The following is a 21,485-nucleotide window of genomic DNA, read 5'->3' on the forward strand; positions in this document are numbered from 1 at the left end:
ACGAGCCGACTCTTCGAGTAATGCTATATGACGAAGAGGCAAACTGGGAAGCCATGCGCCTGGCATTAGACTCACTTCCTGAAAGGAGGGGCAATGCTGTCTTGCGCCATGAAATTTACCGCCTGAGAATGACTAGATCATACAACAAAAAAGTACACAAGCGTCCACTCAAAGTGGGGGACTTTGTACTTAGAAAAATGGAAGCAGTTGGTAGGGCGAATGAGTCTGGCAAACTAACTCCCAACTGGGAAGGACCCTACCGAATCTGTGAAGAGGTCAGGGACGGTACCTACCGTCTGGGAACACCAGACGGACAACTGTTGCCTCGAACTTGGAATGTAGATAATCTTAAGAAATATTTCTTTTGAATGATGTAAATAGTCAAGGGCTACTTAATAAAAGTTTGCATACTTACTATTCAATTTTGTACTAAGAGGGGCCGCCTATACATTTACAGTCGGCTACTCTCCATTGAGTAATTTACTCTATCTTCAGAGGGGCATGCCGTCTGTACCTTTACAGTCGGCTACTCTCCATAGAGTATTTTACTCTATCTTCAGAGGGGCATGCCGCCTGTACCTTTACAGTCGGCTACTCTCCATTGAATATTTTACTCTATCACCATAGGGGCATGCCGTCTGGACATATAGTCGGCTACTCTCCATAGAAGAGGGCCGACTGGTTCCAAACACACAGCCACCCCCCTTATACTTAACTGAAAATGATCAGGGCATGGCCGACCCTGTGCCTAAACAGGCGGCTACCCTCCTTTTACTTAGCACCTACGTTCACCAAGAACTAACCAAGGCCACAGGCCGAATGATCAGACCAGGCGCCAAGCCAACTGATCCAATCTTCAAAACTAATACGACCTGTCCCAAAATCATAGCAGGCGTCCGGCGGCATCCCTTCGGATGAAATTCGTCGTAGAGAGCAGCTCCCTTTTGGGTGGAACATTGCTCTATAAACTAATTACACGGCACCTATACGACTGTCCCCAAGGGAAACCGCGTAGCCGTTTTTGAGACAAGGATAACTCTATCACTAACCAAACCAGTGGTAGCAGTTGACATCTGAGTCAGATGACCGCCTGTATTACTTGGGATAAATGCAGGGGGTACCTCTTGAGTTAATAGCCAACAAACATTGGCGAATCAAAAGGTTCAGCCGGCCTCCGCCGCCTGGTACCTTTACTACTCAAGCAGGAGTGACGGCGACTGAGTAACACCAAAGTTAACTCATAGTCACTCTCTCAAACTTAGTATGGAGCCTAAAAGGTATGAGTCGTCCGCCTGTTTTTAGCAAAAAGGGGCTCTCAACCACTACTCCTGCTAGGTTAACAACCTATGAGTTAAAAGCCAACAAACATTGGCGAGTAAAGGGGAACAACCGGTACCCACCGCTTGATACCTCTACTACTCAGTATGAAACTAAAAAGGTGTTCATACAGCACCTGTTCACACTAGATTAAATATGGCGGGGAACAGTCGGCCTAGACGGCCTAAAGTCTCTAGCCTAAAAGCATGACAAGTAGGAAACCACTTTCCTACTTGGTTAATTTTACAAATGACAGGACCGCCTGCCTAAAGGGGATCCAGTCTTTAAAATGGTTCGAATACCGATTGGATAAATGGCCGACTGATCGTCTAGCCTGGAAACAGACAACCAGTCGTCCAGGGGCATAGGCGGCGTGACTAACTATCTGTACCTGTCTGCAACTATCGGCCATGTAAAACAGTCGGTATAGTGTACAATTGGATATCAGAATATTCAATACTTAAACAAATTTGAAGCAAAACAAAAATATTCATTAAAAAGAAGCCGGTCATTAAAGACCGGCAAAATATTCAGAGCCCCGGCCCCCTGGCCGGGTAAATACAAACAAACAGCACGCAGGCCGTGGAAAGAAGACATAAAGCTTAAGAAGGGGGCAGATCTTCAATATTAGCAGTTGCCGCCTGGTCAGCACTCTTCTTGCTGGACTCGGCTTCAGCTGCATCCTTTTTTGATGCATTACCCCCAAGCGGCACAAGCGCCACTACCGGCTGCTCCTCCTCCTCCAACGCCTCTTCCTTAGCAGCCGCCAGGATCTCTTGATTATATCTATCAGAACACTGGCGGTACGTTTTTTCCCATGAGGCAAAGTCGGCATTGGGGAAGAGGCGGCCCCAAGTCATGCGCTGGATTTGAGCAGAGTCTTCCATCATCTCCCGGACCAGCTCTTTCTTTTCTTGCTCGGCCTTTTTCGAGAGCTCCTGAGTAAGACTCTTCTCCTGGGTCACCAGGCGTACCTTTACGCTCGCCAAGGATTTCTCCAAGGTTTCGTATGAGGACATCTTTTGGCGAAGAGGTCTCAGCTCGGCCTTGAGATTGTTGATGGTCGCCTCCAGCTTGCTATTCCTCTTCTGGGCCGCCTCTAACTGAGCCCGGATAGCGGCGGTAGCCTGCGCCTGATAATAAAGAATATCAATGGTCAGAACTTCATTTTGGGCAATTTGAAACATTGCCTTATCACAGTCAGAGGCGGCCATAGCTTTTGCAGCCTTTACCTCTTTGTTCTTTCGGTCAAGCGGCTTGCGAAGGCCGTTCACTCGGAGCAGGGCCTAAGTAAAAGGGGAACAGGCGTCAGTTTCCAAACAAAAAAGAAAACAGGCATCCTGGAATTCAAATACTCAAAAATATGCTAAGTATACCTCAGCAAGGACCCCTGCAATCCCGTCTAGGTCAAGGGTGACGACACCCCTGACCGCCTCCCTTTCAGCTGGAGGAACGGCCTTGATCATAGACTTGGCCACCTCGACCAAGTCAGGCTCCTGAGGGCCGGCTGCATCAAGCATAAATAAACGGATTAGACCTAGTAAAGAAGGGAGCAAGTCTAAAATTTACAAGGACAATTTCATACTTCTAGGTGGCCCAGCTGGAGTTTTAGAAGAAGTGGCCGGCTGTTTCTCAGCCGCCACATGTTTCCTGGCAGAACCAGGAGAGCTCGCAACAGTCGTCCTCCGGGCCTTGGGGTCCGGCTGTTGGGAAGAAGAAGCTCTTGGAGCGCCCGTCTAAAAAAGAAGAAAAGAGTTAGTATATGCATAAACACAACTCCAAAAAGAGGGTGAAAGGTTCGAAGCCCACCAAGGGTGCCCCCTTGTTGGGGGAGTCGGTTGAAGACTGTTGCATGATGGAGGCCCGCAACATGGCCGCCGCAGTCTTGGAGGCGGTAATTTTGCTCATAGCGTCCGCTGCAAAAACAAATAGCAAAGTTAATAAAAGTCATAACAAGAAATGCATGGAACAACAGAGTATTCGACAGGCCGGCTACCTCTTGAGCACCGACTGCTGAGGCCACATGCGGCCAAAAAGTAGTCGTAGAGCCATTTGAAGCTCGGGACGCAGTGCAGGGGTACTTGCTCTCGTACCCCTGAAGTAGAGTTCACCTTCGCCTCTACTTTGAAGAGTCCTTTATCAAGGATCTCTTTCTTAGCCTTGGGGGGAACATGCGGCATGCTACGGCCGCCTGCAAGAAGGGGCGGATTCCTGTTCCACCTATTGAAGCGCTTGTTCTCCTCAATGTCTGAACTCTCAATGATGAGGAAGGTGCTCCGCCAGTCCTTCCATTTGTTTCCTTTACCTCTCGTCATGAGGTAGCCCCTATGGCTCGTCAATTGATAACAGCCGGTACCGCCTGCCTTAGGGGTCCGGCTGAGGTAGTTCATGTGGGCGAAAGCCTCGAAGCTCGGCTCCACCCCGTGCAGTTCGCACCCGGCCACATTGCCGAGTACGTTGACCCAGGAGTTCGGGGCTAACTGCCATAACCCCAACTCATACCCATCCAAGATCCGCTGAACAGCCGGATGTAGTGGGAAGCGCAGCCCAGCCTTGATGGCCGCCTCGTAGCAGCCAAAGCAGGCGCTATCATAACTAGTACCAGCCGGCCAGACGACTGTGTCTTCTGGATCTGCACTAAAAAGCCGGGGCCCATTGTGTGGTTTGCGATAAAGCTCTCCACTTTCTCTTGCATGGCCGTGATCCGGCCCCGAGGTACCGTGCAGTAGTAGGGGGTATTTTGCTCTCGGTGAGAGGCGGATGGCTCCGCCCAATCGTCCCCCTTCTCAACTGCGTGAGAAAGCCTCGCCTCTTGCAGGCGACTGTTTTTCTCTTCTGTGTCCAGAGAAGCATGGCCAGAAGAGCTAGACTCGGAATCGTCCTCTGACGAGTCCGAAGAGGACGACTCCTCCCCTCTCCCGGAGGGGCCCGCCTCCTCTCCTTTAAAAGGAGCAGGAGAGAATGAAGAATTGTCAACTGTAAATTGGGAAGGGGTCACTTTGACTCCTCCCTCAGAACTGCCGGCTTTCAAGCCGCTTTGTTTCACTTCCACATCTGGCGCCTGGTCAGATGTTTCACTAATCGGCACCCTGTGGGAGGAGCCGTCTGAGTTTGAGATCCTGGCAGTCTTTTTTGTTCTGGCCATCATGCTCTGCATAGACACAGATACAGTCGGACTTTGTATAAAGGGCAAAGGGCAGGCGGCACTCCTAGTCCTAGATTCAGCCGTCCCCGGTGACCGGCTTATCACTAACCTAGGTCGTGTCGTGTGCTTCCGTGGTGCCATTTCAAAAAAGAATAAAGTAAAGAGAAAATTAAGAGTAAGAGAACCGACGGTTACCTGAACGAGTGACGATTGATGAAGTTCTGAAAATCCTTTGCAGTCGGCTTGTCAGAGCAGGCGGTAGGCAGAAAGGGTCCAAAATGTCAGAGCAAGTTCAGGGGTTCGAATGTTCTCTCACAAAGTTTTCAAGTGTGAAAATGACCGAAGTCAACACTCCTTTATATAGGCGAAGTGAGAAGGCGAAGGGCCACTTCCAGAATTCAAAATTTTGGCGGGAGAATCTCTCGGCCTCTCGCCGAGTGACACCTGTAGCAGGTCGTCGCCTGTTACAGGGCGATACCTGTCACAGGTAACACGTGACCAGTCACGTGCCACCTGTGAGGGGCAAATGATTAGGGGATTTTTCCCCACCAATCACCATCTGACAAGTGGACCAATCAGGTTCCGCCATGTGTCCGTCACATGGGCCAATAGGAGCCTGCCACGTGTCAAGCAATGATCCGTCCACCATGGACCAATTACGACACGACACGTGTCCTTCCCATGACACCTGGGATAACCGGTCACCTAGGCCCAACTCCCGAGGGAAGCCCAATCAGCCCAAGGTTAACCTAAACCTAGATTGACACGTTTCCCGAGGTTATAAATACCTCCCTTAATCCTCATTAAGGGAGATTACATGCAAAACAAACAAAAAACGCAGATTACTCACATTAAACACTCTCACCTAGAGAGACCCAATCACTTTAATTTCCGCATTAATTACTCCTTAATCAAGTACTAACTTGACCGTCGGAGGCGGATCTCCAATCATCCGGAGCATCCGTTCGTTTTGCAGGTACAGGCGTCCGGTTCCAGTCTCGGAATTGTAACTCTCCCACAGGACATCAGAAAACCCCGAAACACGGTCTAAATTCATTTTATCTTTTTCTTAAGCATTAAGCACGTGATAATTAGTCGCCGTTTAAGCTATTTCAGATTTATTTCAGGCTTAGGGTTTTATTATTTACTAATCGGGCTTAATTAATAAATAAAACATAATGCATTAAAATGGTTTGGGTTGAAATATGGGTTGGACTAAGTTTGAATAAATGTTTAGACTGATTTGTAAATTGAATATGTTTGACTGAATATGGGTTTTAAGCACTCCCGAGATTAAATAATCGACCCGACCAATAATGGCGGTGAAAGGTTGTTCATCATCGGGCGTGGTTTTGGGGAGACATTTTTAGGTGTCTACATATCCAAATCCGACCCGTTGCCATCCCTAGTTGTTAGCTGTGAAGATAAATAATTTAGGTATGAGTGTTCGATAAAGTAGCGATTGAATAACTGTTACATATAACAACTACCTTTAACTTCAAGAGCCTATATTTCTAACTTTTGAAAAAAGTTACTTTCACCACTAAAAGTTACCTCAACCACTACATTGCAAAAAACTCATATTTTTTTGTTAAGTAGTGGTTTAACCAGTCTAACCACTAAAAGCTATTGCTACTTTAACATAACTACATAACTATCATCTATTACCACAACTAATACATACCTCCTAATTATATTTTGCCGAACATAGCCTTCAACTCACTCTCACCATTAAAATAATACAGAGTAATAATACTATTTAAATAAATAAAAAAAATGACGTGGCACCCTAAATATCAGTTCAACCCCTTCACCCTTCCTTTGGCAAATTGCCAGCCACAAACACACACCCTCCACTCTCTTCCTCCACTGATCAACCTTCAACCATGGCTGACCTCAGCCGCATTTCCACCGCCCTCTGCCACCTTTCTCCGCCTCTCCTCCACACTCACTCCTACCACATCTCCGCCGCCGCCGCCGCCTCCGCCGCAGCTCAGCTACAATTCGACTACGACGACGACTTCAACCCAACTTCCCCGTCTCCTACACCTGCTACTGCGCTCGGATCCGATGCTTCTAGACCTTTCAGAGGTGTACATTGGGTCTTCATTGGTAATCCCTACGCTAAGAAGCATATTTATGCCGACATGATCTCGAAGCTTCTCCATGTTCCTCGTATTTCCATCTCTACTCTTCTTCGTCAAGATCTTAACCCTCATTCTCCCCTCTATAAACAGGTTCACTCTTCTCTTATATTTTTTTTTGGAATTGATTTTATGTGATTATTGTGAATGAATGTTGGTGTTGTTATTATTGCAGAAGAATATTGTTAATTATACATGCTAATCATTTTATTTGGAATAATCAATGATTAGGAATCTCGCTTAATGACCTAATTACTTAGATTTTATATAAGTATATCGTAACATTCTCGAATTATTTGCACACTGAATGTGAAATGATGTTAAATTGATTTGATTAACGAACTATCGAACTTATTTATGAGGGTAATTATGTACGGAGCAACTATAGGCATTTACGTTTACTATATCAGTGAATGTGTGACAAAAGTATGTGTCAATTGGTGTCGTTAATGTTTTATTTCGATTAGGATTAAGGAATAAAAACTCCTTTTATGTCCTACTTTTAACTAAAGAGGCCAACATTTTTGTTTTATGGCATGATGTAATTGTTACGCACAATACACTAGCTTCAAAATTTCTAGGTGTAGTGTGTCATGTGAAAATTTTCCCTGGCTTAGAATTTGGTAAATATTGGGATAGTAATTCTATGTATATTTTGTATGAGAGAATTTGATTGTTGAAATGTTAATTGGTGCAAATATAACATAAATACAAGCTAATCATTTTTTCCTTAGACTAGATTGGATTCTTTGAAAGAGGTTTTTCAGACTATATACGTAGTATATCATGTTTTCTTGAGTCGTAGCAACATTGGAACGCCAAAATTCGAGCTTACTCTGTAAATTCTCTGTTTCGTTACCCAAAGAGCTATGAACTAGTATAGGGGAAAAGGTTTAGAAGTAAACTTAAAGATTAATTAGTTTGGTTATAATACTTGCTATTGGACAAAGTTATAAATTAGAATATATTACTTGCAAGGAGAATAATACATTTCAGTATTATTGCTGTGATAAAAAGGAAGGAAAAATGAAGAAGTGAAAAGCTTATGCCTAAAAATTAAGGATATGGAGGTTCCACTTCCACTCTGTTTTAATACAATGAACATACCTACATACATACGTACTCCCTTCATCTCTAATTAATTACTCCTTCTGTATTTTATTATTTGCTCCATTTCTCCATGCGTTGAGTTTTAGGAGAAATAGTAGAAAGTAATAAAATATGAAGAAAGTGGGGTTGGTAGAAGAACAAAGTATGATAGTTAGGAGGAGAGAGAATATAATAATATTAAAGTATGATAGTTGGAGGTCCACTAGGAGAGAAGAAGTTAGTAAAATATTATAAAAGGTTTCCAAAAAGGAAATGGAACAAGTTCTAAAATACGGCCGCAAAAGGAAAGTGGAGCAGGTAATAAAATACGGAGGGAATAATAGACATTTCTATTTTGGATTGCTCCAAATAATGACCCACTTTCTAAGTTTAGGTCGCAAAACTTACTACTTGCCCATATCACCCTTAATGATAACCTTAAATTAAGACTACCTTGTGGCATGTCAAAGCTGTGAATCTTACAAGAAGGAAAATTATGGTATTTCAACTCAATTTCTTAAAATTGAGCTTCAATCAAATGTGGCCTATAATTTCAAGATTGATGAAGTATTTATAAAATAAAAAATATTGCCTACCAAATGTGCCTTCTATATGATAGTGTGCTTATGGGATTCATCTTTGTTTGATTGGATGAAGATGATCATATTATGTTGATAGATTGGTGGACAACTGTATTATTTCTCTTTTTTATTTACATAATGCAATTTCACTTGCAATGAAGGCAAGAGTGGCCATACATAGAAAATGGATAGCACTCCTTCCCTCCCTTTCTCATTCAATTTTACATAATCCCTTAGATAGTTAGATTACCACATAAACTCATCATCTATCTTTGTTATGTCTCACTGCTCCCAAATCAAAGTGTGCCTTTAGGAAATTATTTCTCAACCTTAGGAAAAAAAAATGTTTCTTAGCTCCCTTTGTCTCCAAATAAAAGCCTCATTGTTCTGAACACACAGCTTTAAGAGATAAATTATAGTGGGGTATTGTCGATTAAAGTTGAATATATAACGTAGTGGAAATAATTATTGTTTTCAGGCCAGTAATGCCAATAAGAAATATATATTGAGTTTTGAGAGGTTTTGTTGTATGAAATTGAATCAAAAAAAGAAATTAGTGAACCCCACCCAAATGAGAAATGGGGCTTTATATATGAACAAGAATTCTAGGGCTTTAGTTTAGGGACTGAGGGAGTATTTATGTATTTTGAAGATTCGAATAGCAATATAACCAGAATAGAAATCTCTTTTTACCTTACCAATAGTCCACCACGGCCTTAAAAGTGATACAGTTTCTTTCTAGGTCATGGGATCTGGAAAAGTTTCATTCTTACCTGATAGTTCTTTAAACAGAGCTTTCACTTCTTTGATATTTAAAGTAAATCCATCCCAAATTATATTATACTATTTCCAGAATTATTGTTAATTTATTATGCCAAGAATTTTATATGTTCTTACGATTATAAGCTGTTGCACTCGTAAGAGTCGTAACTAAGCCATAGGGAGTCACTTGTTCTATAGACCTGTTAATAGTTTACATTCTGTAATAAAGAATCAAAATTGTTCTGAATCTGTCAATGCTGGCTGCAGCCGGATGCTTGCATGATTATAATGAAAATGGTACTGTAGAATTCCTCTAGCTGGAGTGCCTATTTTATGTGATTTATTGCAGGGGTTTCTCAGATTTTGTATTTGTTGTCCGTTACAATAGATTGCTGAGGCAGTTAACCGTGGGAAGCTTGTTCCTGAGAGCATAATTTTTGGCTTGCTGTTAAAAAGACTCGAAGATGGACATTACAGAGGTGAAAATGGGTTTATTTTGGATGGCATTCCTCGAACACGCCTTCAGGCTGTAAGATTGTTTACCATCTGCAAACTTCAATTTTAATTTGCCTAATTTCTGACCGATATCATATGATCACATGCATAAACTAGTTAAATCCTTTTGGAAGTATGTACTTATCATCATGTGAGGTTTTGTTCTTGTTTTGAGGGTAATATTAGTAGTTTGGGGCGGAATGCTCCCAGTCTTAGTTTATATTTATTGTTGCTAAATTCATCCCCCCTCCCCCCCTCCCTACTTCTTCAAGGATATGGCGTTGTAATTTTTTTTAAAGTAGTTTGATGTGGAGTGCTATATTGGTACTGTTAATTTCAAAGTTGGGAGGAGGAGTAATTATTACCAATTGATTTTTGATAGTGTGTGATCCTTGTATTGTAGGAGATCCTTGACCAACTAGTTGATATCGACCTAGTTGTGAATTTTAAATGCTCCGAAGACCATCTTAAATCAGCTGGTTCTCCTGCTGATTCTACTGTACCTCGTGAAAGAACCAAATCCAGTTTCTCAAATTTTAACAAGGATACTGAAGATTCTCAGCCAAAGGTCTCTGCATTCTACAGAGAGCAGGTGATTTTCAAGTTTGATTGGTTTTACATGTATGAATACAGATTTGAATACAGATTGCTGGAGAGTGTGCTTTGCGCATATTTTAGGATGATTTGCTTGGTTTTACCTACAAAATCCAGACTATTGTTTTGTATTTGTCTGGAGCCGTGAGAAGCTCATGGTTTCTGGAGACATGTACTAACAAATGTTGTTTCCTTATGCCAGATGCAATATCTGGAGGACTACTACCAGAGCCAGAAGAAGCTTATTGACTTTCAAGTGGGAAAGGCACCAGGAGAAACTTGGAAAGGACTACTAGCTGCACTGCATCTGCCGCATACCAATGCTGTTCATTCTTCAAGAACACTGACTATGGGTTTCAGAGTACCTTGAATATTTGAGACTTTAAGCTCTGCTGCAACTTTTGTAAATATGATGATTATAGCCTCTAAAGCCTCTATTTCGAAGCTAAGAAAGTAAGAAGCAGTATAGAAACTAACTATGTTTCTCATTTTGACTAGATACTGGTTGCGAATAGTCATTAATTTTGATAGTGGATAGGCATTGTTTAAAAAAAAACCCAAAGGAAAAAATTATGTGCGTAGATGGCTAAATGTACATGCTTTAAAGCAGTTCCAGTTTCTCTCTTATATTACATACTCGAGATCACATAACATGTGGATAGCAAAACTTGTAAAATAAGAGTCTGGAATACTGTTGCAGGCTTAAAATGGTACACATTTACAGGGAATAGATGATGATAATAATATGTGCTTTGCTCTGCTCTAGAGATATATGTTTGTTGATGCCTAAACATGACATTTTGAAATTATACACCAGTATCAATACAGGAAGAAACTCACGGTTGTGCCATGGAACCAATTTTTTGGTCACCATCTGCTGTTGCTTGAACCTGAGCTGCATACTGTAGATTCCAAAGCACATCCTCAAAAGAAGGACGTGTTGATGATTCGGAAGAAACACATTTGTTGGTTATTGAGATGACTGTCGTCAATGATTCCTTCGAGGAAGTTGACAATACAATAGGGTCTATGACTCTTCTCTGACCTTCCTCACTACCAAACGATGCCTGTGAAGTTGAAAGACTCATGTTAGTAAAGTGCTGCAAATAAGAATACAATAATTTTCCTCCATAAAATGTTCCCTACATAATTCAGAAACACAAAACACCCAAAATATACTGTTAGTTACTTAAAACTGAAACTGTCACTTAGAATGGACTTAAATCCAATCTCTAAGATCTGCTGTCATCTCTACATTGTGGTTTATATACCATCAGCAACAGGATTAAGGGTTTACCATTTCAGTTAGCAGAACTGCCTTCTTCTTAGCGGCCACCGACGGACCAATGAGGGATTCTAGTAGTATAAATCCGAAGCAATAAATGTCATCCTCGATAATTTTCATTTGCCTGCAGTACAAAGAGGAGAAGTAACTAAAGACTTGTACATGAATTGAGTAGGCAATCAAGATGGACTAATGGCGGGATAGTTCTTTCTTACCATGACTTAGCAGCAGCTTTTCCCTGTGAATTAAAGGACAAAGTATATTATAATCAACCACTCGAATTGGAAAAACTATTGAGAGATTCACATGAATTGTCAAAATAATCTCACCCCAAATTCATCATCGTCATAGATGATTGACAGTCCATAATCACTTAACTTTGCCCTTCGATGCTCATCAATCAAGATATTATTGGTTCTCAGTCGATTGTTGAAGAAACCCGGAATGATTCCTGTGTGAAGGAACTGCACAGCCTTGGCAATATCAATAAGAATTACCAATCTCTCGGGCCATTTGAGTGCTCTTACTTGACCAAGATCTGAAATCATGGCATTTGCTACATAGTTAATTGCAACAAAAGCCTAGGGTATCAAAGCTATAGGACATCAATGAAGTTGCTTTTGCTTTGAGACTAACCAGAAAGATGGGAGCGTAAATTTCCATTAGGCACATATTCATATATAAGATAGACCTTGTTACCACTAGAATCAGCCTTTGCTCCAGTGTCAATGCAGTGACCCAGAAGGCAAACCAAATGTGGGTGGCGAAGCTTTGCCAAAAGGTCCAACCGAAGCTTGAGATTACGAGTGGTGTATTTATTTGACAGTGATAGGCACCTTACAGCTACTAAGGTTTTACTCTGTAATGTTCCTTGATACATCTGAGAAATAAAGTAGAGCAGGTTAGGCAGACTCAAAAATTGTGATGTTATCCAAATGGAAAAACATGTTCATGAGTGTTCAGGAAATGGCAACCTATATCTATTTCAAAAAAATTAACAAAAAAGAGCAACGAAAAGGAAAATTTACATCATCATCATCTACTTTAATCCTTAAGTACCCTACGGCTGTGTTTACTGCAGCTACAACAACAAAAAAAACAGACGCTATGGCTGTGTTTGACCCAAAGAAAGTAAAAATACAAGTATATGAATTGAATTATCTTCTACAGAAATGCTATTTCACGGGATTCATTTTTAAAACTTCATTTTGTTTTGTGTGGCTCCGTAATGTAGTATATTAGGAAATGAAGAAGAAAGATGGAAGAGAGGAGAAAAGGGTGATGAAAAAATATTCTCTCTGTCTGTAAATAAAAAAATAAAAAATAAAAAAAGCTTTTTTGCTCCTCCCTTGAAATATCTTTTCCATCTTTTTGATTAAATATTTTCGACCAAAGAAAATTATTTTCACCCCTAAAGATTTGAGGAGGGGGGGGGGGGGTTAAGTTTCAACCGAACACCGCCCAAATTACAGATTGACAAGAGTTTCTTTCTTTTAGCTACATCCAATGAAAAATATGGTTCCATATAGTTCTGATGTGAGCATGGGACATTGGGATTTGAGTGAATGAAAAACGCATGAAGTTGTGACAGTACACTATACCTTGCCCCTAGCACCTTCCCCCATCAGGGCAGATTTATCGAAGTTCATGGTAGCTTCTTTCAGCTCTTCCATGGAAAATGTTCGACATGCTGGGATTCCTTGTGTGCCAGATTTAGAAACTTCAGATATATATCCTGAACAACGAGGCAAATATAAACACCAGAAACATTTGAATATTCTAAAAGGAACACAAAACTCAATTACGGACATACTTGCATTTGCTAGTATCTCAGAGGTCACCCCAGTTACACTGTTTTCCTGAACTTGCTTCTGCAACAAACTCTGTTCTTGACAGCCTCTTGGGCAGTATTTTCTATAAATCACCAGGATTCCAAAAGCCAGAAGTCCTACCACTGCAACAATTCCTCCAATCACACCAACTAAAGCTAATGCACTTTTGGCTGAGTAGTTGTTTTTCTTTTGCTGCATCTTGGCACAATATGACTCCGGATGCTGGTTTACTCCACCGGCTGTCAAACAATTTCCATAAAATTGAGCAGTAATTTTGTTTAAACACCAGGGAATCTCGCCGATTAATCTGTTGTTCGACAAGTCAGCAAACTCGAGTTTCTTGCCACATGCCAAATGAATGGGGAGTGATCCACTCAACTCATTTGATGCTAAATTCAGGTAACTAATGTTAGGCAAGGAGAAAAGAATGGTGGGTAGTCTTCCTTGAAGATGGTTCAGTGACAAATCAAGGTGCTGCAAGTGGTTCAGTTTCCTAAATTCCTGCGGTATCTCACCAGTAAAGGAGTTGTTATTCAGCAATGCCATGAATAAAGCTCCAGGCAATTTGGGTAGTTCCGAGTCCAGTTCATTCCAACTCAAATCCAACATTTTTAAGCCACTTAAACTACTCAAATCAGGCAAACCCCCAGAAATCTTGTTATTTGACAATGCAAGAGTACTGAGAGTCCTGATTTTCCTAATTGAAGCAGGAAATGGACCCTTCAAGTGATTATCTGACAAGCTTAGGATCGAAAGATTGGATAGCGAATGCAACCAATCCGGAACACTCTCATTGAAGAAGTTACCATCAAGTCTTAGTGTTTGAAGCTTCACCATTGTGGCAATCCTTGGTGGAACAGAACCATACAAAAAATTTGAACTAAGGTCAAGAAACTCCAAAGAAGATAGCCTGTTAATTTTATCCGGAAGCGGACCCCATATGCCCAAAGACACCAAGCTAAGAGCTCTCAAGCTAGTAAGCCTTGCTAAAGTTGCAACAAAGGAATCCATTGAAAATCTATCTGATAAGGTCAGATTTGGAATTGCATACCCAACAAATTTGCCTACTTTGAAAGGCTTACTACCCATAATCCTAAGCTCAGTAACAACATCTACTTCACAAGTGACATTAATTTTTGTCGACGGAGACATGAAACATACATTAGCATTATTATCATTCCACACTGCCAATTCATCAGGGTACTCTAAATGCTTTCTTAATTGCATAAGCACCTGAATTTGCGAGGATTGCAACTGAGAAGTACCAACTATGCAGAAACTCAATGAGACTGAGATTATTAAATACAAGCTCCAATAACCCATTCTCATTTAAATAAACCCACAAAACTAACCAATTTCTTGTTGGGTTAAGATGCAATCATCAAAAAAACCTGCCCATCAACCAAAAAAAAATCGAAAATAAAAAAAATTTAACAACATAATGCTTATTTAATTCCAACCATAAACACCCTTTTGCTAAAACAAACAATACCAACATTCCGTCAAACAAATCAAGTGAAACAGCCAACGACCAAATTACCGATTTTTGTAATATCAAGCAAAAGGGAAAACAAAAGCAAAAGAGATAAAAATCTTGGAATTTATGGGGTTACCTCAAATCATTGTAGTGCTTGAGCATGGAAGTTTCTTTTACCACTTTAAGAGACTGCAAACTTGAAAAGTCAAGCAGAATTCATTGAGTGGGGTATTTTTCTCTTTATCTCTCTGATTGAGCAAGTAGAAGAAGTGGCAGGGCAGTAGATAGAAACAACAGCTTGAAAGAGAGTGACAGTACAGTTTACTGTAAACCAAGCATGGTGGTGAAAGGATGAAATGTTTTACAATAAAATTAACAGGGAATCTGTTCTTGTCATTTTCCATAGTTTTGTTTTCTGGGATTTTTTTGGGTTTTATTTAAGAGATTTTGTGTTATAAAAAGAATATAAAGTTTAATTTGGCTTTAATGAAGTTTGCTAATTGTGTGATTCCAAAAGATAGATTGCATTTCTTTAATTGTTTGTGGGGTTTACATGTTTAATTCTCTTGGAACTTGGAAATAATGAAGAATCAGGTACTCTTCCAGGCTGTCTTGAATTCACAAAATAAGAAAATTAGCCCTCTAGCTGTTAAAAATAGGTGAGGAAATGACTAACCCTTGAATGAGTTGAATCAGTGACGTTTTTTTGCCCATGCATTTGTGCTCCAACTTTTACTTTTGTTTGTTTTTGAAATGTGGGTTGGTTGACCTGATTTAGAACCAACTTAAAATTATTGGGTTTTAAACAGGGAATTTAGGTCTTAAAACTCAAATACTCTCTCGTATGATCTAGCTTTGAAAGATACAAAATGAGTCAAATCTTAACAAAAGGGTAACTCCCTGACCATTTGAGTCCTTGAATCTATAACCTCTAATAATATGTATACTAGAGTAGTATTCTATGTACACGATGCATGCCAAGATTTTCATAACAAAATTACATTAATCAATATGGTGAGACATAAATAAATCCAAAATCAACTAAATTTTTTTAAATAAAAACCGGGTGCAAGATCCACCCAAGAGTATAATCTGCTCAAAATGAGCAAAAGTATAAAAATCAAATGAGTAAAAATAAAAAGTACCCTTAGGTACACGTACCTCTATATGCACCCGAATGTATATAAAAGAAATCAATAACTTATACTTAAAAACATTATATATAGATATTTCAAGAAATAATACGGAATATCTTGAATTTTATATGCTTATGCGTTTATGAGCATATTAGTACAAGTATAATTTACAACTCCGTAATATTAATTAGTGAAAAATTATACGATGTATTTGAAGGATTACAAATTTACAATACCTACATATTCTATAAAACATTAATTATACATTTATACTCTTTGGCAAGCAAAACATATTATCAATTGAATATGAACGCAATCAAATGAGATTAATGACAATTACTGAGTACTTTATATGTTGTCACGTATATAGTCTTTTCAAAAAGAGTGGAAAAAAAAAGATGTGCGTGAATGTGATAATCAATCACCAAGCCATGTTATAGAGTAGTTCATATCCTTTAATATTTTAGTAAGTTTATTTATTTTTATTTTTTTATTTTTTTTATAACGACCCAAAAAGGTTACTAGCTCCCAACTGACTCGATACTACAATAAGATAATTTGACTCTCTTAACCATACTAATACAAGTGCTAAAAGGGGATTGGGGGTACAAACATTGTGAATTTCTTGAAAATATAAAAGAGGGGGTTCGAGGGGACTCATCACTAGTACTAGCCATAAGATGTTCCACACATGATCCCTTGTGTTTTTTGATCCTGCAAAAACAAACCCTGTTATACCTTTTACCTTTCTTGTTCTTCACCCTTGACCTGATTAGCCTTCCATGCTTCCTTGACAAGGGTGGTGGAAAGGACTGCACCTGGCCTGGTTCAAAACTCAAAGGGTCTTTTTCATTAGAACCTACAGATTCCACTTCATCGATGTCAGTGGTAGTTAAAACTCTCGCAGGTTCCTCATTCCCCTCCTCGATACTTGAACCCTCATTGCTGCTAGAAGTTAGGCAAATAGATATATGATCATCTAGCTTCTCAAGGGCAGCAGTGTTGGACTTGGGAAGCCCAACAACACCATTGACCACAACGGCATCCATAAATCGCATGGCCTTTTCCTTTTGGCACTTCCTGACGCGATTCCTCTTTTCTGGGGACACTATCTTAGTGGGCATGAACAAGGTTACAGGAACTTTGGAGTCCTTTGCCTTTGATTGAGATCTGCGTAAGACAAATCGGAAATTTTAAGGGACTGATTAATTCTTAATCTGTTGAAGTAGATGTGGGTTCTCCCCGATCCCTTGTCCTTTTCCTGTCTAGAATCTTGAAAGTTAGGGGGCCTAGTGCCATCATCATCCCCCTTAAGGCTCTCTACCATCATCTCAATAGCAGCATCCATGGTGGTTAAGCTTGTAACACCACTCTCAACATCGCTGCTAGGCAACCTGTTAGATTCTAGATTGACAGGAGGCATGCTAATCTTTCCCTTTTTGTTGAAAAAGGCGTGGGACAGGCTTGTAATACCCCGTATTTTTGAGACATATTTTCTAATTAATTAATTATTATTTTTAAAAAGGGTATTTTAGTAAATTATTTTTCATTTGAATTTCGGAGCCAAAATGATATTTGAATTTTGGCGCAAAAAAACATTTCAAAACTCAATTATTATTTTGGATAAGATTTATTATCCATTTATTTTATTTTAAAAACTAAATTATATATATATATATATATATATATATATATATATATATATATATATATATATATATATATATATATATTGGATATTTTAATTAAGCAAAAATTATATTTTTTCCATTTATTTTAAAAGAGCCGAATTTCCTAATTATTTAGCTAAGAGTTTCGGATTTTCTAAGTGTAGACAAATCGGATTTTCTTAGTTAGTTTAATTAGTTATTAATTGATATTTTTCTAATTAATTATTTTCTACAAAAAATATTATTTAGACAATAATTTTTAATCCTTAAAATCTAGCAAAATAATTCCTAAAAACTAGCATTGGGGTCCGAAAATATGAGCTTAGGAAAGCTCAAAATTTTCGGCCACCATATGATATTTTGAGCAAAGTATTTTGGTAATTTAGTATTTTAATTATCTTTCTTAAATTCTATTATTTCCTTAATTTCTATCTTCCATCTCACAAAGATTAGATCATCTTATTTATTTACCTTAAACCTTTCTTGATTATTCCCCAAACAAAGCCTACTTACCATTTTATATTTCATGATCAAGCACTTTCCTTATTATTCATTTCTTAATCACCATAAACTACATTTTCCTAAATTCTTTAACTCTCTTTTCCAAGTAATTCCTTAAACTAAAATTACCATAATTCTTCCTACAAAATCTTACCTTAATTCTTTCATTCATGAGCCTATAAATTCCCCCTCATACCTCTCATATTCTTCACACCAAAACTCAATTCTCTTCTTTTCTCTTACTCTTCTTTTCCCTCAACCTTTTCCTACTTTTCTTCTCCTCTTTTCTAAAAGAAAATTAGCTCGAATACTTTTTGAGCCAGTTTTCGGACACTTCTGTTAAGTTTTGGGGTTTTTCTATTTCACAGAAGATTGTTCCTCTCAAAAAATCAATGAGGTTAGGCTCAAGAATCACCCAATTCGGAGTTATATTGAAAGAGTTATAGCCTCTGCAAATTCTGCCTATTCTTTCCAACGCAAATGCAATTCTCTTTAATTTTATTCCGTTATTTTCTTATGGTTATTAGTTTTCTATAATATAAATACCTATTTCAAAGCTATAATTTTATATTAAAGTATTATTTTTAAAAGAGTTTTATAATCCATGCACATTAGATTTGGGTTTATGTCTAAAGATGTTATGATAACATTATGGTTATGCTAATTGCAAGGTTTATACGTGATTGGACTTTGAAAGTGCGAGGTGCTGATTAAGATTCAGAATCAAGGTACATTTAGGTGGCTAGATACCTTTGAAAGTGATTGGTTTGAATAGAACGTTTTATATAATTTTATTGGTGATTGAATTAAATTGATTTGAATTATGATTTATGAAATAAAGTATGTTTGGAGGTATTGATTTTAATATATGTTTTATATTTGAAGGATTGATTTCAATATCATGTTTTGAATGGTTTCAATTACTTAACATGTTTAAATAAAGGAATTAATTTGAAAGCTTGTTGAATAATTAAATAAAAGGTTTTGATCTTGAAAGGAAGAGTTATTGATTTTTGAAAAGCTATTAATATGAAATTTAATTCTCAAGTATTTATTAAAGGATGATTTTAAAAGCATGTTAAATTAAATAATAAGGATTTTTGAATTACTTTATTATAAAGGTTGATATTATTCAACGGAGGAATTTTTTTGAGGATTTATTGAATTATTTATCAAAGCTTTACAAGCATGATTATATTAATCCCACTATGCGGGTTTGGTTGATAAGACTTTGGATTTTGTATGACAGAGTCTTTTCTCAAGGATAGCCTTTCAATATAAAGATACTAACTTGGGGGGTGTGCACACTTAGGAGAGGAATTGAGTTTTAAAAAGGAATTAGTTTTTATCACTTGAATTATTATTCAAATTATTATTAACCTATTGGAATTATTTTGAGAATCTTGATAATTGGTTTTGAATTATAAGGTTTGAGTTATTGAAATAAATATTGGAATTTCATGATTGGTTTTAAAATCATGTTTGCTAATAAATTGAGTTTACTTATCTTGCACTTATCGTATATAGCATATTTTTCTAATTTGTATTTCCTATTTATTTTGGTTTTCCCTGTTTACCTTAATGGTAAGCAGTGTTGACTATTTTCAGGATGAGTCATGAATGAGCATGTGGGAGTCCTAGGATTTGCTTCACCTAGTTTAGGAATGTTGGTTTTGTCTTTATTTTGAGTACTCATAACAATGTTACTATTTTTATAAGTATTAATAAAAGAAAGTTGAGTTTTCTGTTGGGTTTTGCGGGTGTCTGACACCGTGCGGAAACAAAACCCGGAAACCGGATCACATGCATAATAATTACAACATAAATAAAATCATGCAAATAAACAAAACACGAACACATAAAGAGAAGAGAGAGAAAGAAACTCACCCTAGATGCGTGCTTTACTCACTCAATGAGCTCAGACTTGAAAGCTTCAAGCTCCGCAAGTGTAAAACCTCCAACGACTCACACGCTCGCTCACCGAACTGGAATTGGCCCCTACCCTGTAGCTTAAACGGGGCTAGACCAAAAATAACTTAAAGTTTACGAACTAAGGTTTTCTCGCTTTTGGAGATCCCTTAGAGTTCACCAACTTAAGTGGATTTCCCAATACCCAATGATTGGTATTTATAGGGAATTGTTCCCAAGAATTCCCATCATCTTTCAATGTGGGATAGTTGGTAAAATGCCAAAAGAAAGAATTAATTTAATTCTAAATTAAATTAAAATGGAAAGGCAATCATCAAACAACAAGTGGCACAAGGAGAGCATGGGGTTAGGTGAGGACCACAAGGGGGAGGTCCACCTTCCCCTTGCTCCCCAAGAAAACCCCCTTCCACAAAATCAGTGCAATAGGAGGCAGCCAGCTGGCAGCTCGCCTTGGGCACGAAGTCAGCCATGCTGGCGCCTGGTCCCTCGGCTGGGCCTGCCCAGCTGGGCCTTGCCGCATCAGCCCGCAACAGCAAGCCACGCATATGCGGACTGCTTGTTGTTGGGCGCTGCTGCTGCAATAGCCTCCCTCGCCAGCCCGCTCAAGTTTCTGTGTGATGCAGGGTGCTGCTGCTATTGTTGGGTAAGCAGCCCAGGCTAGCTAACAAAAGCAGTAGCCAGCGAGGCCCAGCGCGCTAGCGTGCGACTAGCCTTGCTAGCACTGCTAGCACGCGAGCTCGACCAACTAGCTCCAGCCAGCATGCGCATAGGCTTCCGGGCTTGCGGCCTTGCTAGCGTTTAGGCTAGTAGCCCTATATAGCCTAGCCCTTGCTTGGCTAGGCCAATGCGAGGTTACGACTATATATTGACTTGTTGTTTGACTGATTTTTCCGTCTTGTCGATTCTTAAATTCGACTCGACTTTCGACGCTCTAAGCTCGGAATCCGACGTCTTAGTTCATAAAATCTTTATCGACTCATTTAATCATTCAGATTAATTCGTCGCTTTGGTTCGGTTACACGATTGGGTGTGAACCGAAGAGTTCAGTCAAGAGCAAACTGTAAAATTAATTATACATTAATATTACTGATCGGAAGCGGCCTCCAGCTAGGCATTTGGATCACTTGACCTCACTGAATAATTAGCTTTCCTAATTAATTCCGAACCCTCTATCAGAATAATACACTTGTTCGAAGGACACCATTCCTTTCAATCTCCCACTTGTCCTTCCGGACAAGTGTGTTGTTTGTGTATAACCTGTTTCCTATGTCACTTAACGTCTCTTCATGAACTATAAGGTAAGATTCTTCGTCATCCTTATAACATCTAGAAGTGTTTCTCATTTTCCGAGTTTGACTGTCAATAAGCAGATGATTTCTAAAATCCATTTGAGCACGGCTATGCATTTTCACAGTCTCGCTCTTCGAGAGGCCTTGTAAATAACAAAAACATGTTCCCTACTGTTAATAGGGGGACATTCCGAGTCTTGCATTGTTAGCTTCCCTTACTAAGAGGCCCTAGCCGCCCG

At 39.2% G+C, this 21,485-nt stretch overlaps 2 protein-coding genes across 3 annotated transcripts; one reads left to right on the forward strand and one right to left on the reverse strand.

Moving 5' to 3' along the window:
• The first annotated feature begins 6,055 nt into the window (after nt 1–6,055).
• LOC110739754 (probable adenylate kinase 7, mitochondrial) lies at nt 6,056–10,778 on the forward strand. Its single transcript, XM_021920231.1, has 4 exons — nt 6,056–6,699; nt 9,427–9,567; nt 9,937–10,125; nt 10,330–10,778. Exons 1-4 carry the CDS (start codon nt 6,349–6,351, stop codon nt 10,495–10,497), a joined length of 849 nt encoding a protein of 282 aa, XP_021775923.1. The 5' UTR covers nt 6,056–6,348; the 3' UTR covers nt 10,498–10,778.
• An 88-nt stretch (nt 10,779–10,866) lies between these two features.
• LOC110739753 (probable inactive leucine-rich repeat receptor-like protein kinase At3g03770) lies at nt 10,867–15,845 on the reverse strand. 2 transcript variants are annotated; one of them, XM_021920229.1, is made up of 8 exons: nt 14,858–15,845; nt 13,226–14,635; nt 13,014–13,147; nt 12,049–12,292; nt 11,742–11,968; nt 11,628–11,650; nt 11,425–11,536; nt 10,867–11,194 (listed from the first exon to the last, which is right to left on the reverse strand). In XM_021920229.1, the coding sequence occupies exons 2-8, from the start codon at nt 14,571–14,573 to the stop codon at nt 10,964–10,966; spliced, it is 2,319 nt and encodes a 772-aa protein (XP_021775921.1). In that variant the 5' UTR covers nt 14,574–14,635; nt 14,858–15,845; the 3' UTR covers nt 10,867–10,963. The 2 variants fall into 2 exon arrangements, with proteins under 2 accessions (XP_021775921.1, XP_021775922.1); XM_021920230.1 differs by having other exon boundaries at nt 11,742–11,950; nt 14,858–15,663.
• Between the last annotated feature and the right edge of the window lie 5,640 nt (nt 15,846–21,485).

Source organism: Chenopodium quinoa, unplaced genomic scaffold (genome assembly GCF_001683475.1).
Source record: "Chenopodium quinoa cultivar QQ74 unplaced genomic scaffold, ASM168347v1, whole genome shotgun sequence".
NCBI classification, from domain to species: domain Eukaryota; kingdom Viridiplantae; phylum Streptophyta; class Magnoliopsida; order Caryophyllales; family Amaranthaceae; genus Chenopodium; species Chenopodium quinoa.